Genomic DNA, 14,105 nt, shown 5'->3' with positions numbered 1-14,105 from the left:
ACATGCGAACACGAGCCAAGATTTCCTTGAATTCTTCTCCCGTCCGCTGTGGCTCGCAGAAGCTGAATCCTGGTGCACCACAGGAGGTCTCGCAGCAGCGGGGCATTTGAGAAGTTCTACCAGAACCCCCCTCTGTGCAATCGCACCATTCAAACCGTTAATACCCTACTATTAAGGTGTTTTATGACTGTGATTAACTGCCTCACAGTTTACTAGTTTATTTTACAGCTCACAAGTCGGATGGGTTGCCATCATCCAAAATCACGTGTCCAGATATTTTACCAGATATTAAAAAAAAATCTCATTAACCCTTATGAATTAATCTAATTAATTCCTCCTCAACCCTCTCGTCCTTGTTTTTGCTCATTGTTGAACAGATTTGGTTGGATTATGTTTGTTTTCCCACCATCTGTCTGAAGTCTGGAAAAGATTATGGTCAATACTTGAAATCTATATAAACCAGATTTTTCTGTTGATGAGAAACTCACCCCCCCCCCCCCCCCCCCCCCCCCCTACAAACACACACACACGCACACACGCACGCACACGCACGCACACACACACACACACACACACACACACACTACCGCCACCACCAATAAAAAACCCTACAAGGTCTGTACAGATGCCAGTAGTACTTTGAGGGGAGTAGTTAAAAACAGAACTATCAGATGTGTGTCAACAAATTGATACTGGAATTTTAATTCATAATTTAAAAAAAAAACACCGCATTTTCCTATTCATGTTTTGTACGCTGGTTGAAATGATTAATCATTGCATATTTAAAGTCATAATTGTGAATTCTCATGTCATATTTGTGAAATCTCTCTCTCTCTTTCTCCCTCTCTTCCCCTCAGCTCGTCGCCCGTCGTTTATGATTCTCTTCCTGTAAAGAAAAAAAGTGGCGTAATTGCTGCGCGGCGGAGTTTCTGTTAAATGCCACTCCAGCTGAAGTTACTCCCCCCTCAGCACGGCTGGACTCTCTCATCCCCTCATGCTGCACGTCCAGAACGCACTTCGGGGCCCCTACAAACTTTCTGCTGAACATTTTTTTGCCTGATTTTCTTTTGCAGACATGTTCTGGTCGCTGTCTTTGTGCGTAATCGCAGCCTTTGCGCCTGTGCCGGCATATGCGCAGAGCTCCAACCGTTTCGTGGTCGGGTGTCCTTCTCGCTGTGACAAGTCCATGTGTCCTCGTCCACCGGCGGACTGCGCGGCCGGACAAACTCTGGACGTCTGTAACTGCTGCCCGGTGTGCGCGTCAGGCGAGGGCGAAGCCTGTGGCAGCAACGGGAAGCTAGGGGACCCGGTGTGCGGAGAGGGGCTGGAGTGCTCAGTTACCGGTGGAGTCGCCTACACGATCACGGTGAGAAGGAGAAGCAAAAGCGGGACGTGTATGTGCAAGTCGTCCGAGCCGGTTTGTGGCAGTGACGGGGTGTCCTACCGGAATATCTGCGAGCTGAAGCGGGTCAGCCGTCGTGCGCAGAAATTGCAGCAGCCACCTGTTCTTTTCATTCAGCGGGGAGCCTGCGGGAAAGGTAGGCCGGGCACAACACCGGACACCTCCACAACAAGCTCAGATGTAGTTTCTAACGGATATTTAGCCGCAGGCTTTTCTTGTAACTGTTGTATTAACTGCAGTCAGTATATATTACACCTTCATCACGGTCCTGGAAGTCCTCACCCCTGAGACCATACAGATGTTAGCGGGACAGTCCTTTTGTCTTAAAAACAGCAAAACCACCAGCCAGATGGTTTTCTCTTGCATTACAGTTTTAGTGGAGCAGCCAGTTATTTCTGCACTGCTCATGTTGGCAGCAGATCCAGCTGTCGGAGCCAAACCCCGGTTCTGATTAATTCTTAATGGGCAGCACGGAAGTGGTGCTTAAAGTCATTTGATTGTGTCAGTTTAGATCTGCCACAGGGGCTCGTGAACGCACCAGTGATCAGAGCTCAGTGACACGCAGACGTCATCCTGCTGAAACAGCAGCTCAGGTCACTGGATCAGTCCTCCATCAGAGGCTGCAGGAGCCTTAGAACAACAGCTGAAATAACCACACACACACACACACACACACACACACACACACGCACGCACGCACGCACGCACACACACACACACACACACACACACACAGAGGCTCCAGGTGTTTCAATTCAATCTCCAGTGACCTCTGAAGAAGAAACCTCAACACCTGCTGCCTCATAAACTTAGAACAGCTCAGAGTTGGGAACCTTTTTCTCCACACACACGCACACACACACACACACACACACACACACACACACACACACACACACACACACACACCTCTGTTTTTCTGATGTCACCCATAAATCTCAGTCACATGAAGGAATGCCTGGCAAAGACTCAACGCTGTAATTCCTCCTCTATTGAAGATGTTTTACAACAGACAGGAGTCACAGGAAAACACAGCATTAGACGCTATATTTTTAGCGAAGGCTTACACATCAAAAACGGTGCGGGCGCCATGGTATGGCAGACACGATGGCCACATTTGTTTGTCAGATGATTGCAGAGGCAGCAAACGCTGTCTGACCCAGTCTACAACAGCAAAATACTCAGATATTTCAAACTCTGTCTGTCTGTCTGTAAACGTGGTGCCAATAAACACAAATTCTGAGGCAGCTCGGTTCTTTCTGCTATTTCACTATGGGTCAGATTTTTAGGAGATAAAGTCTTTATAATGCAAAAGGCAGCAATCATAATATTCGCTGCACTCTGATAATTCAGCCAGACTGTGCAGACCGACCCTGCAGCTCGGCCCCGCGCTAAGAAAACATATGCAGGGCTACTTTCAAATGACATCATTCCACACTGGTAAAGTAAATTAGGTGAAATGTTGCTGTAAGTTCAGGAGCACATGTGTCTAAAAGCTTCTAAAATTAATGTGATGATGTTTGAAAAGATGGGAGCGATGGAAAGATGGAGCTTTCCCACACTGAAGCCGACTCAAAGCTCTTTATGGCGAAAAGGTGTGAGAGGGAGCAGATTTGAGTGATCTGATGGAGAGTGTGAGTAGCTGATGCTGTCTGAGCTGAATGCACTCCCTGACTCCATCATGTGACCTGCTGAATATGCACATTCTTTCCCTGACGTCTCTGAGCTGCTCAGAATATTAAACCATCATTTTTGGGCTCTACCTTCCACTTTGTGATGTTGTTTTAACCTTCTGCTCTCAGGTTTCTGCATCTTTCATTTTCCCCCTCCTGATTTCTCTGGCTCCACCAGCCACATCTGACTAAAACAGATGTTTTTGATCCTATCAGAGGGGAGATGTATGTGTGTTCTCTCAGCTCTGGACCTGCAGAGACCAGAGACACGTCAATCTAGATTATTACTGTTAAGCCATTTTTGTGTAGGCATGACAATCAATCAGTAATAAAGCAGAAGCTCACTGAACACTGGAGTCAGTCGAGAGGAGGCCAAACACCTTTTGTCATCTCAGCTTTTCTTTGGGTCTGGGCCTGTTTGGGCTCTCTGCAGTCTGCAGAGGATCAGCATGTGACCGATCTATGTTCACAGCCAATTTCCTGCTGCTGCTTGCAGGCGCCGATGAGGGTGAGGAGGTGGTGAAAGTCAGACAGTAAAGGCATGTTGTCTTTGGTTATCACCCACCTTCTCACAGGTGTGGTTATTATGGATGTGCGGAGAGCCAAAGTTCTTTACACTTTTATATTTGATCAGCCCTTTTTAATGGAAGAACATTCCACATGTACCCTACAGCTATAATCCACTCAGAGCAGAGCTACGCAGTCTCTTCTAGGTCCGTCGGTCATGGCATCGCTCGTCCAATAACTAAACTGTCAGGTTGATCTTGAGGCCTCAGACCCCCCCTCACTGTCACATTTTATATAGTCTCGGGTAATTTGATGCATTGATGACATTCTAGAGGGAAATAAAGCTTTATGGACATAGGGAGCCAAAGCTGAGATAGAAATCTTCAGGGGAATCCCGATGCTTCAGTGAAATCAGAAGAGTTAATTAGCAGGTAAAAGAACTCAACATTTCCTGACCTGCCTGGCGCTGCAGAAATGACAGGAGGAATGATTGGACTGATCCAGCTCTCATCGCACACACAGTCACAACTATGCATAGAAAGATGCTGATATAACATCTGTGTGTGTGTGTGTGTGTGGGTGTGTGTGTGTGTGTGTGTTGCAGCTCAGAACAACCCCGAAAGCCCGAGACACAAATACAACTTCATTGCTGACGTGGTGGAGAGAATCGCTCCGTCTGTGGTTCACATTGAACTTTTCCGCAAGTAAGAGCCGCACACCTGTGTGTGTGAGTGTGTGTGTGTGTTCACAATCCCCTGTAACACACTTGAATTTACAGACCACCCGTGTTTTATGTCCTTTATTTACCTCCTCTCAACCTCTTGTCTTTCCTCCACTCATCACTCATGTTTGCATCTCTGATCTTTTTCTCCTCATCTTATAGTTGTCTTTTCTGTCAGTCGAAGGTTAAACATGTTCCGCATGAATAATATAAGGCCCCCTCCCCTGTTTCCTTCTCTGATAGAATGACATATTCGAAGCGGGAGGTCCCGGTGGCCAGTGGTTCAGGCTTCGTGGTGTCAGAAGATGGACAGATTGTGACAAATGCCCACGTCGTGGCCAACAAGCACCGAGTGAAGGTGGAGCTGAAGAGCGGCGGCTCCTATGACGCCAAAATCAAAGATGTGGACGAGAAGTCGGACATCGCCCTCATCAAGATCGACACACCGGTGAGTCAAAAATACCACAAAGGCACAAAGGTGATCAATGTGTGCTGAGAGTTCACAGGAACGGACTGCATGAGAGCAGCGGAGGGATTGGGGGGTGAGAATGGTGCAATCAAACGGGTCTTTAAGAGACATCTGGCTGAGAGTTGGTCCAGATCCTGCAGCTGAAACACATTATGAGCAATATGGGCCTCCATGTTGCTCATAACGTCATTACCAACAGGTGAGAGAAGTAGTCCGGAGGGAGAGCCAATGTTTCTGCAGCACTCTGGTGGAGGATCCACGCTGATCACTGTGAATGACCAGCAAAGGAATGTGTGGCTGAGCTCCAAGTCCCACGGACTGGGAATCATGGAAGAGTGGCGAACACTGTGGAGCTCGCTCTCACGGCTGGTTAGCAGAGCTGAATAGACGCTCGTGACAACAGCACAAGGTGTATCACAAAGACCCGTTTCTGAAACATTCAGGTTTTTGTTGTTTCCACAATGTGGGGGTGGGGGGCGGAAGAGTGCAGTGACGGTTGCTTTGTTCCGGCTCATCCTAAAATAAACTGTGTTTCCGAGCGTGGATGAGGGGATGATCCTTCTGCAGGAAGCTGTTTGTTGGTCATGTGATCTCTCTTTACAAGCATGATGCAGATTTTTGGGTAATTACAACCAATTAAACGTGGTGCTACAGGTCACCGATTGGCATGACTTCTGACCTCTGTGGTGCTGCTGTTGCAGTTTAATTGACTGATTTAAACTGGAAGCCACTGGTTGAGGTAAAGAAATGATGAGTCCAGTCATCCAGAGTAGAACTGAATAGCTCCTGAAGCTCAGAGGACCATAAAAACCTATGGATTCCTACAGAAAGCTCATTTCTGCCGATGAGAGCAGGGTGTCTGCGAGCATGTGTGTTTAACTGCTTACAGTTAATGTGGGAGGTAATTAGAGGACGACTGGGTTGTAATGAGAGGGCAGGAGGCCGAGCTAACTGTGGCTAACGTTTATAAGGGAAACAAAGCTAGAAGATTCTTAATCTCAGCATAAACAGTTGAACATTCCAGCTCTGATGGATCATTCAAAAAAGTAAGACTTCAATTGTGAGGGTCTTTGCTGACAATTTAGCTTAATTTTAGCTGAGCAGCAAGGACTGGATTTAGCTTTTCACAAAGCTGCAACTCAGGGAATTTAATGCCAGCACATTATCTAAGTTGTGTTTAGTTTAGACAATTTTTGATTTAAAATTCAGTTTTTCCACATAATAAGATGATAGTGATGTTTCCATTTGTGTGTTTATGAGTTTCAGCTCTGGTACTGATTGTCTCTCCTAAATGAAATGATTGTTCATAACTGTATGACTCAATCCTCAGTCTGGTCCCTTCCCCGCCTGGACGTGGAGTTTATTGGTTGCACGGCCCCGTCCATTCCTGGGGCTGTGGTCTAACCTTCAGTTCTGGGAAAGACATTAGTCTGTCTTCAACAGCTGAAGCTTCAGTGGGAAATTGCTCCACTCACTTGTTCCTGAATAGAGTTTGAGGGAAAAGCGAAAGCAGGAAGGATAGACGAGGAAGAGCGATGCGGTCACGGTCTGGAAAATGGACCTGGATGTCTGCAGGGCCTGTGGATGGATGTGCTGTAATGGACCCCGGGACCCTGGAACCTTTCCTCAAGATGATATAACAGAGAGAGAGAGAGAGACAGAGAGAGAGCAGGAACCAGAGTCATGTGTGACATTAGCTGCTCTATTGTAACCTACTGGTTTAACCAACTCCCAGTTACCCCACTGGCAGCAGCTCTGCCACCACCAATAAACGGGCCCCTAAGAGTAGCTGCAGTGTTGCAGGGAAAATTTTCCTCATTAAATCGATGAAATAATAAGAGTCATATTCTCTATTGCTCATCACCGAATAGGAATGTTGGGCCATTTTTCTGTGGAATTACCTGCTGCTGGTTGGCTACTCTCCTTTTCTGGAGTGTTTGTCTCTGTCTTTACATGCAAACGGGAAAACAGAGAATGCACCTCATGGCCACGCGTTCCTGCATTTCATCTTTTTCTCATTATGTCATGCCAGGCTAAATATTTCCTCAGGATGTAGATGTGTACATTTTCTCCTATCAGCTGTGTGTGTGTGTGTGTGTGTGTGTGTGTGTGTACATGGAGGAAATTGTCCATCAGCATGTCTTGGGAAAAGACCAAACCTGCAAACAAACATTTCTTCTCTTCTCTGTTTTGTCGCATTTTTCTTTAAGGCTTTGTAAATATTTCCAGAGGCCACTAGAAAGGCAGCTGACATCACCTCTGGTTCAGGAAGTGCGACGTTTGGCTTCGTCTATGGTGGCGCAGTTACAGCAGGCCAGTCTGTGGGAATGGTTGTGCAGCGGAATGTCGCAATAATCATAGAATTTACGATACTCATATTTAGTGCCATTCGGGATCACTCACGCTTTATTTGATTGCAACCATTTGTGAGTCCTTTATGGTGAACTTTTCACTCGTGGGTTTGGGTGAAAGACCTATTTTAGATTTGGTGGGCTTCAGCTGTGAGAATACCAAGTTTGGGAGAGCCTGTTGCAGGTGATCAGAGATACACTACTGAGTTATTATTATTAATAAAGAGCAAATTATCATATACATATTAATCTAACAATTGCTGAGTTTCCACAGTGGTTAAATTTAGTCGTTTCCTGATCTTATTCTCCAATGATGATGTTAATTTTTGGTTTGTGCTCTTCTGCCACACTAACATAGAGCAACATTTGGGTGTCACAGATCAGTTCAGTTCAGTTACTGTTACTGTCTTCTCCTGCTGTGTGTAAGGCCTGATAGCCCACAGGTTCAAATGCGGGGTGAAGAAAAAGAGTAAAACATGATGCATAGATCATCTAATACTTGTAAAACAGCTTGCTGCAGCAAAGGAGAGCTCATCTCCGCTCATTATTGTGATTTGTGCAGAGCCTCATGCTGTCATAGCTGTCATGCAAAACGACCCACACGGGAGGTCGCATGCACGCTACGCAGACATGTGCTTGCTCTTATAGAGAGAGGAGGCTGCTGCCAACAGCATATGGGAACCATAGTGGGTTCTGTGAGCGTAGGCTCCTCCAGCCTGAGTTCTACTGACGTCACCTGCACTTTGAGGCACACCTAAATCTCATACAAGACACGTAAACAGCAACAAACATGCAAACATCCCCCACCGCTGTTTGTTGTCTTATAAGGACTAGCTGAATCCTGCTTCAGCTGACACAATCAGTAAAACCCAAGAACACAGCTGAGAATCACGTCTTTGCCTTATCAGCTTGATTAAAGTGGGCTTCATGCTTTGAAGCCACCTCTCAGCGCCTGCGCACGTGAAGCTGCAGCCACCACAGTGCCTGTCTGACAGCGGATGCAGAGTGTTTAGTTTCAGCCAGTGTCTTTGTCATAAACACCAGTCCTTCCCAGTTTGATTTTAAGCGCGCACCTGGTTTCTTGCTCGTAAAACTGAAGTCAATGAGAAGGCTTTTAATGGGCCTCCAAACAATCACGGCAACAACATTAAACAGTAAGCTTGTCTCTGTGGCAACCCTGCCCTTGTTTGCGATGCTGTGGCCGGTCTGTCCGCGCAGCCGAGGGGTCTCTGCTCAGCTGTGGCAACATGCGGTTTGTTGTGTTTCAGAAGAGATGAGAGTCTGGCTTGATCTGAGCCACTTTGATACCTGAAGTCATCAAAGCTCAGATAAGAGATACCTCTGGGAGACAAGTCTGGCACCAGAAGGCAGCACAACACCAAAGCCTTCTCCTCCAGCCTTCAAAACACCACTAACTGTTTTGTATTTTTCAGCATTTCTCCTATTGGTTAACGGCCCATAAGCGTTTCAACCCTCCCAGTTCTGCACTGGTATTTGTGGCCAGAGAACTTGTGTTTTATTGTTGCCTGTTTCAATCCGTCCAGTTCCTGTGAGCAGAATATTTCTAGAAGACCAATCCTGCCACAAACATCCTCTCTTAGTCCAGAACGGACTGATTACAGCTTTTATGAACAGAGGTCAAAGGTCAGAGCCTGCACAAACACAGGAAATACAAAAATAGAAGATGAAAGATGAAAAATGGAGCTATATTGAGTTCCTGTCATGATGCTCTGGGCTGCAGCTACAGCAGAGCAGCCAGTTTAGCAGCTCTGTCTATTTGTTGCTTCTCCGTCGGTAATAATGGCTGATTCCTCTTACATGTCGCAGTCTTTTGTCTGAGGTTTGTGGTCTTTGTTGTTCTTGTCTTTCACCTAACAGCCGTCATAGTGTGGATACGACGTCTACGGGAAAGACACCAGTAAGTCGGAACATCTAAAATAGCAGTGTGAGTCACTTGCGTGGTCAGCGGAGGCGCGCTCATGTGGCCAAATCCTTTTCCACAGGTCAGGCCAGACTACTGAGTGGTCCCCATGAGTAAGTGACACCTAAACGCCTTCATAGGATGGCGGTAGCCTGCGTGCTCAGACATAAACAGTCCACTTATGCAGTTTACACCAGTTTACACTTGCCCTTCCAGGATGCATGAACATACTTGTGTGTGTATGTGTGGGTGGGTGACATCAGAAAAAAAGAGGTGTGTGTGTGTGTGAGAGAGAGAGAGAGAGAGAGAGCGTGCGTGTGTGTGCATGCGTGAACCTTGACATGATGAATTTAAAAAAATGTTGTTAAAACAAACATTTATTGATTGTACAGGTTAACCACAAAGTTGACTTTCAAAGAGGAAGCTGTCCATCCATCCATCCGTCCGTCCATCCTTACACCCTGAACAGGTCCCTACTAGATCATAGTACATACACACAGGTGGATGTGGTTGAGCCATTTGGCGCTAAACCTGACCCCATGATACTGGTGATACTGGTGCTGTTATTTGCTTTCGAAATCCTACACTAAACTTTTTCCATGTATGTATGTGAGTATGTGTGTGTGCGTGTGTGTGTGTATTTGTGTGTGTGATCTTTCCTATAATAATTTCACATCCAGCTTTGTGATCATTTACAGCAAAGACACACATGTGTGGTGGGAAGTATGACTGTGTTTCCTACGATCAATCTTTACTAGATTAGATTAGAAATTTTATAAACCGCCTAGGTATCGAGGTTTTATTGGCAGTACTATTGGCATCAGTCTCAATAATTCTGTTTAAAAGTCTCAATTCTATCAGAGTGCAGGAAAGCTCCAATTAAGTCAACTTGGAAAGTGTAAATTGCAAATATTTGCAGTGGGACTGGTGTGTACAGCAAGACGGAAAGACACTTTAAATTGGCAGCAACAGAGGAAAACACACGGACTGACTGGAGTTGTTTCGTGAGCATCTTGTTGGATGACTTTCAGATAATGGCGAGTCCAGGACAACTGCTCTGTCTGCTTCTGTCTTCTAAAAAAACAGTTTTAGGTACAGTTTTAGGTACAGACACAATGTGACGTGGCAGAGAGGGCTTTGACTGCCGGCCGCCCAGCACAGATGACTTCATTTTGAAAAGGAAACTGTCAGAGGGGGATGGATAAATATATCCTTTCTGTCTGCAGAAGCAAGTTTACAGTAGCCTGGTTTCCACAGGGTCTAAGGTGGTCATTATTTACTGCATATCACTCCTTTTTCCAGCATCTGTGGTCTCTTGGCTCATACTTGCCATTAGGAAATTTTTTTTAGCTGGGCGAGGTTTTCAGTCAGGCAGCGGAGCTTTTGATCTGACCGATTTCCATCCTGATTCCACTTGTTTGGCAGAAATGCACCGTTTTCCTTTGGTGGGAAAAGAAGTGATTGTTTTCTTGTTGGTTTTTTCCTGGGAGAAAAGCAACAGTAGGGGTTATGAGGGCTGCATTTTGAGGGTTGTTGGTTTCTGTTTCTGTTGTTGGTTCCACCCACCCACACGACCATGAGAAAACGTTGTAAACGTTGCAATTCCAGCTCAACAAAGTTTGTGTTGAAGAGTCAAATGTCACCAAAGCAGGCAGATACTGAATTCCCTCACAAGAATCAAATTACAGGAAAATATTTTTTTGATTGGAGTGCAGAAGTGTTGATGAGTTGGTGTGTTTAATTCTGCTGCATCCATCATAAATAAACCAGTACAAATGTTCATCTTTCATTGACACAAGCATCCGTTACAGTTTGTAGGCTGACTCTGCTTTCTGGCCTTTTCTCCCCTGCAGGTGAAGCTTCCTGTGCTTTTGCTCGGTCGCTCTTCAGACCTGAGACCAGGTGAGTTTGTGGTTGCCATCGGCAGCCCGTTCTCCCTCCAGAACACCGTCACCACAGGAATCGTCAGCACGACTCAGCGCGGGGGCAGAGAGCTGGGCCTTCGTAACTCTGACATGGAATACATTCAGACGGACGCAATCATCAACGTGAGAAAGCGTCATCTCCTTATCTCGTTATCTCCTTCCTGTTTTGAGATCTCTAATGCAGAAATGAAAACTGATGCGTCTTCTCCTGGTCCACAGTACGGCAACTCAGGAGGCCCCTTGATAAATCTGGTAGGCTGAGTTTTCTCTGTAGGCCAGAAAGAGATTTTACATCATCATGAGATTTAAAAATACATTTATTCACTTTGATGTGCTGCTTTAGGATGGTGAGGTGATTGGCATAAACACACTAAAGGTGACGGCTGGCATCTCCTTCGCCATACCCTCAGACAAAATCCGAGAGTTCCTGGCAGAGTCCTACGACAGGCAGAGCAGAGGTATGAATATAGTCTCACTTTTACTGCTTCTAGCTCTCTTTCAACTGTGGTGGACTAGTTTGGGCCCTGGGGTCCTGCCATGAAAAACTGGCCCCATCAGGATCAGACAGGTGGATAATATCAAGGAGCCTCTGAGGTTCTGCCCTGGAGCTGGGTCAGGGTAGAGTGTTCCCGTAGCCCGGTCCATACTGGGGACACTGGTCCATCCTCCAGAGGTTCCACCTCTCACAGGAGGATTTATAGTCTGAAGCAATGTCCCTGTCATGCGCAGAATCCTCCACAGAGGTTAATAATCAGATTAAATTCATCATATCTAATTATCTGTGTGATATGCTCCTGTCCGTCTCCAGGGAGAACAACTGCAAAGAAGAAGTACATCGGTGTGAGGATGATGACTCTGACTCCAGCGTACGTGAGGCTCATGGACCAAACACTGGTGATATGTGTTGCGTACGTTACGCGTAGATGGATGATAAATTCTCTACTCTGGTTTCCACCTCCAGGCTATCTAAAGAGCTGAAGACTCAGCACCGGGACTTCCCTGACATTACTTCTGGAGCTTATGTCATGGAGGTTATCGCTAAAACACCAGCTGCAATGTAAGAAAAACATTTGCACATGTGCTTCACATAACCCTCATGTCACTCCTTCACTGTATGTCTGATGTAGATCTCTGATGAGAACAGCCTCCTTTACAGCTGTTGTCCTTAAAGTCCAGCACGGTGCTCGATCATGCCTGGAATGGCTGCCGTCTAAAATATCCCCTCACAATCAGAGTGAGCTTTGAGAGATGCCTAGCTCAGCTGTTTCGTTCACACCTACAGAATATGTGTGTGTGTGTGTGTGTGTGGGAAGGGGGTCCTTACTGAACTGTGGTTTTCCTGCCCTTTCTCACCGAACTCACCCCAGAACCACTTTCCCTTCAAGACCTTCGCAGAGCTGATTTGTTGCCTGAAAAACCCTCCTACTTGGTGCAGGATGTCGGTTCTGTGGCTCCTTTTATTTGCCTCAGGCTGCTTATGAGTGCTTTGGATCTCATTAAATCTCCGCTGCAGATGAATGTTCAGGTTCTACACGGTCAGAATTGAAGGTTTGACACCAGACTGGATAAACGCAGCTTCTGACATCAGTGCTGTCTCCTGTTTTGATCAATATTTTTATTGGGTTTCTCTCCATCCAAATTCAAGACGTATGCCTGGAACACACACTGGTGTCTATGATAACACCTTATCTAAAAAGACAGTTTTTCAGCAGCTTGTATGCTTCCTTATTAGTGTCAGTAGTTTCCATTTAAAGACCAAAGGTCCCCGTAGTTAGATTCTTGGTACATACTTCTCTAAACAAGAGACACAAATATCCCATATTTCCCCTTTCCTACAGATATAACTAATTCTTTACAGACTTGGCATGTGTGGAGCTGTATTTTTAGCATTGGCTAAATAGTGCTCCAGTCAATAATTCCACCATGACGACAATAGTGACTCCTGACTGTCATTGCACCTTAGGAAGCTGTTGCCAAGTTTAAATTGAGGACTTTAACTTTGACCACATGACTGATCCTTGTGGGGTTTTTTTGTTTCAGTAGAACAGACGATCATGCAGGAGTAGCTTTAGCTTCTGTTGGTGGTTTTGGTGGCAACTAATACTGGTGATGTAAGCCTGACGGTGGGATCACATGGACATCATCTTCAACAACATGTCTTCCTCATTGAAACTCATTTGTGCTAAATGTGATTGTGCTCTGCTCACTAACTGATGGGGCCTTTTATGGAGTCTTTGTTTAGTCATCGCCTTGTCTCCTCCTGCAGTGGTGGACTCAAAGAGCACGATGTCATCATTTCCATCAACGGACAGAGGATTTCATCAGCGAGCGATGTCAGCACCGCCATCAAAAAGGACAACAAACTGAGCATAGTCGTGCGAAGGGGAAACGAGGACCTGATCCTCACGGTTGTTCCGGTGGAGATCGACCCTTGACCCCTCCCACAGGAGCTAAAGTTATGTCGGACCTGTTATTAAAGGGGGCTTCTACTGACACACCCTTTCCCTGTGGCAGAAGGCCTGTCACGCCAAACCTCCAGGAAAATTCTGGATTTGCCTTGAAAGCAAAAACTGTTCAGATGTTCTAAAAACAGTGCAGTGCCTCCACCAGTGCTTTCACCTTTAGTCTTTAATGCTTTAAACAATGCTACTACTGTTTTCTTCTGGTCTTTTTTTTTTTTGTTTTGTAATTTTACCTTTTTAAATATGGACTTTTGTTCAGTCAGAGTTTCCACTGTGGAGCTGAACAGCTTAGTCTGTCTGAGCAAATCACTTTTATATAATTGTTTATTCCAAGATGCCTTTTAAAGGTACTGTAGAATATTTGGATTTATTATGTGACGTACACTAAGAGGACATTAAAAGCTTGATCTTCCCTCTTTTGATACATACTGCTATTATTTCTGTTACTCCGACACACATTTTCACACTCATGACATCTGTATATTTTGGTTAAACTTGAATCTCCCCAAAGCTACAGACCCAAGAAGGATATAACGCTGCTTTGCTGTGGATGAAGTCACTTTGCCCCCAAAACCCACCGAAAAGTTAAATGTTGCTCTCATTGCTTATTAAATCTTTACATTCTCATTTCCACTGGCTAATAGAGATGATTCTTATCCTTTACCTCCAGCTTT

At 45.6% G+C, this 14,105-nt stretch overlaps 1 protein-coding gene across 1 annotated transcript; it reads left to right on the top strand.

Moving 5' to 3' along the window:
• Positions 1 to 729: 729 nt before the first annotated feature.
• On the top strand, positions 730 to 13,851 carry LOC101076407 (serine protease HTRA1A-like). Its single transcript, XM_011603030.2, has 9 exons — positions 730 to 1,538; positions 4,187 to 4,286; positions 4,547 to 4,751; positions 10,898 to 11,092; positions 11,189 to 11,221; positions 11,313 to 11,427; positions 11,778 to 11,835; positions 11,931 to 12,026; positions 13,236 to 13,851. Exons 1-9 carry the CDS (start codon positions 1,076 to 1,078, stop codon positions 13,402 to 13,404), a joined length of 1,434 nt encoding a protein of 477 aa, XP_011601332.1. The 5' UTR covers positions 730 to 1,075; the 3' UTR covers positions 13,405 to 13,851.
• The last annotated feature ends 254 nt before the right edge of the window (positions 13,852 to 14,105 follow it).

This window comes from Takifugu rubripes, chromosome 4 (genome assembly GCF_901000725.2).
Source record: "Takifugu rubripes chromosome 4, fTakRub1.2, whole genome shotgun sequence".
Classification (NCBI taxonomy): domain Eukaryota; kingdom Metazoa; phylum Chordata; class Actinopteri; order Tetraodontiformes; family Tetraodontidae; genus Takifugu; species Takifugu rubripes.
This window is presented reverse-complemented; position numbering and strand designations above follow the sequence as displayed.

Excerpts from the sequence above, each read along its gene's own strand:
- LOC101076407 (XM_011603030.2), top strand. The coding sequence starts at position 1,076 with ATGTTCTGGTCGCTGTCTTTGTGCGTAATCGCAGCCTTTGCGCCTGTG. Across the intron at positions 1,539-4,186 it reads GCGGGGAGCCTGCGGGAAAG|CTCAGAACAACCCCGAAAGC; the intron begins GTAGGCCGGGCA and ends TGTGTGTTGCAG. Across the intron at positions 12,027-13,235 it reads GCTAAAACACCAGCTGCAAT|TGGTGGACTCAAAGAGCACG; the intron begins GTAAGAAAAACA and ends CTCCTCCTGCAG.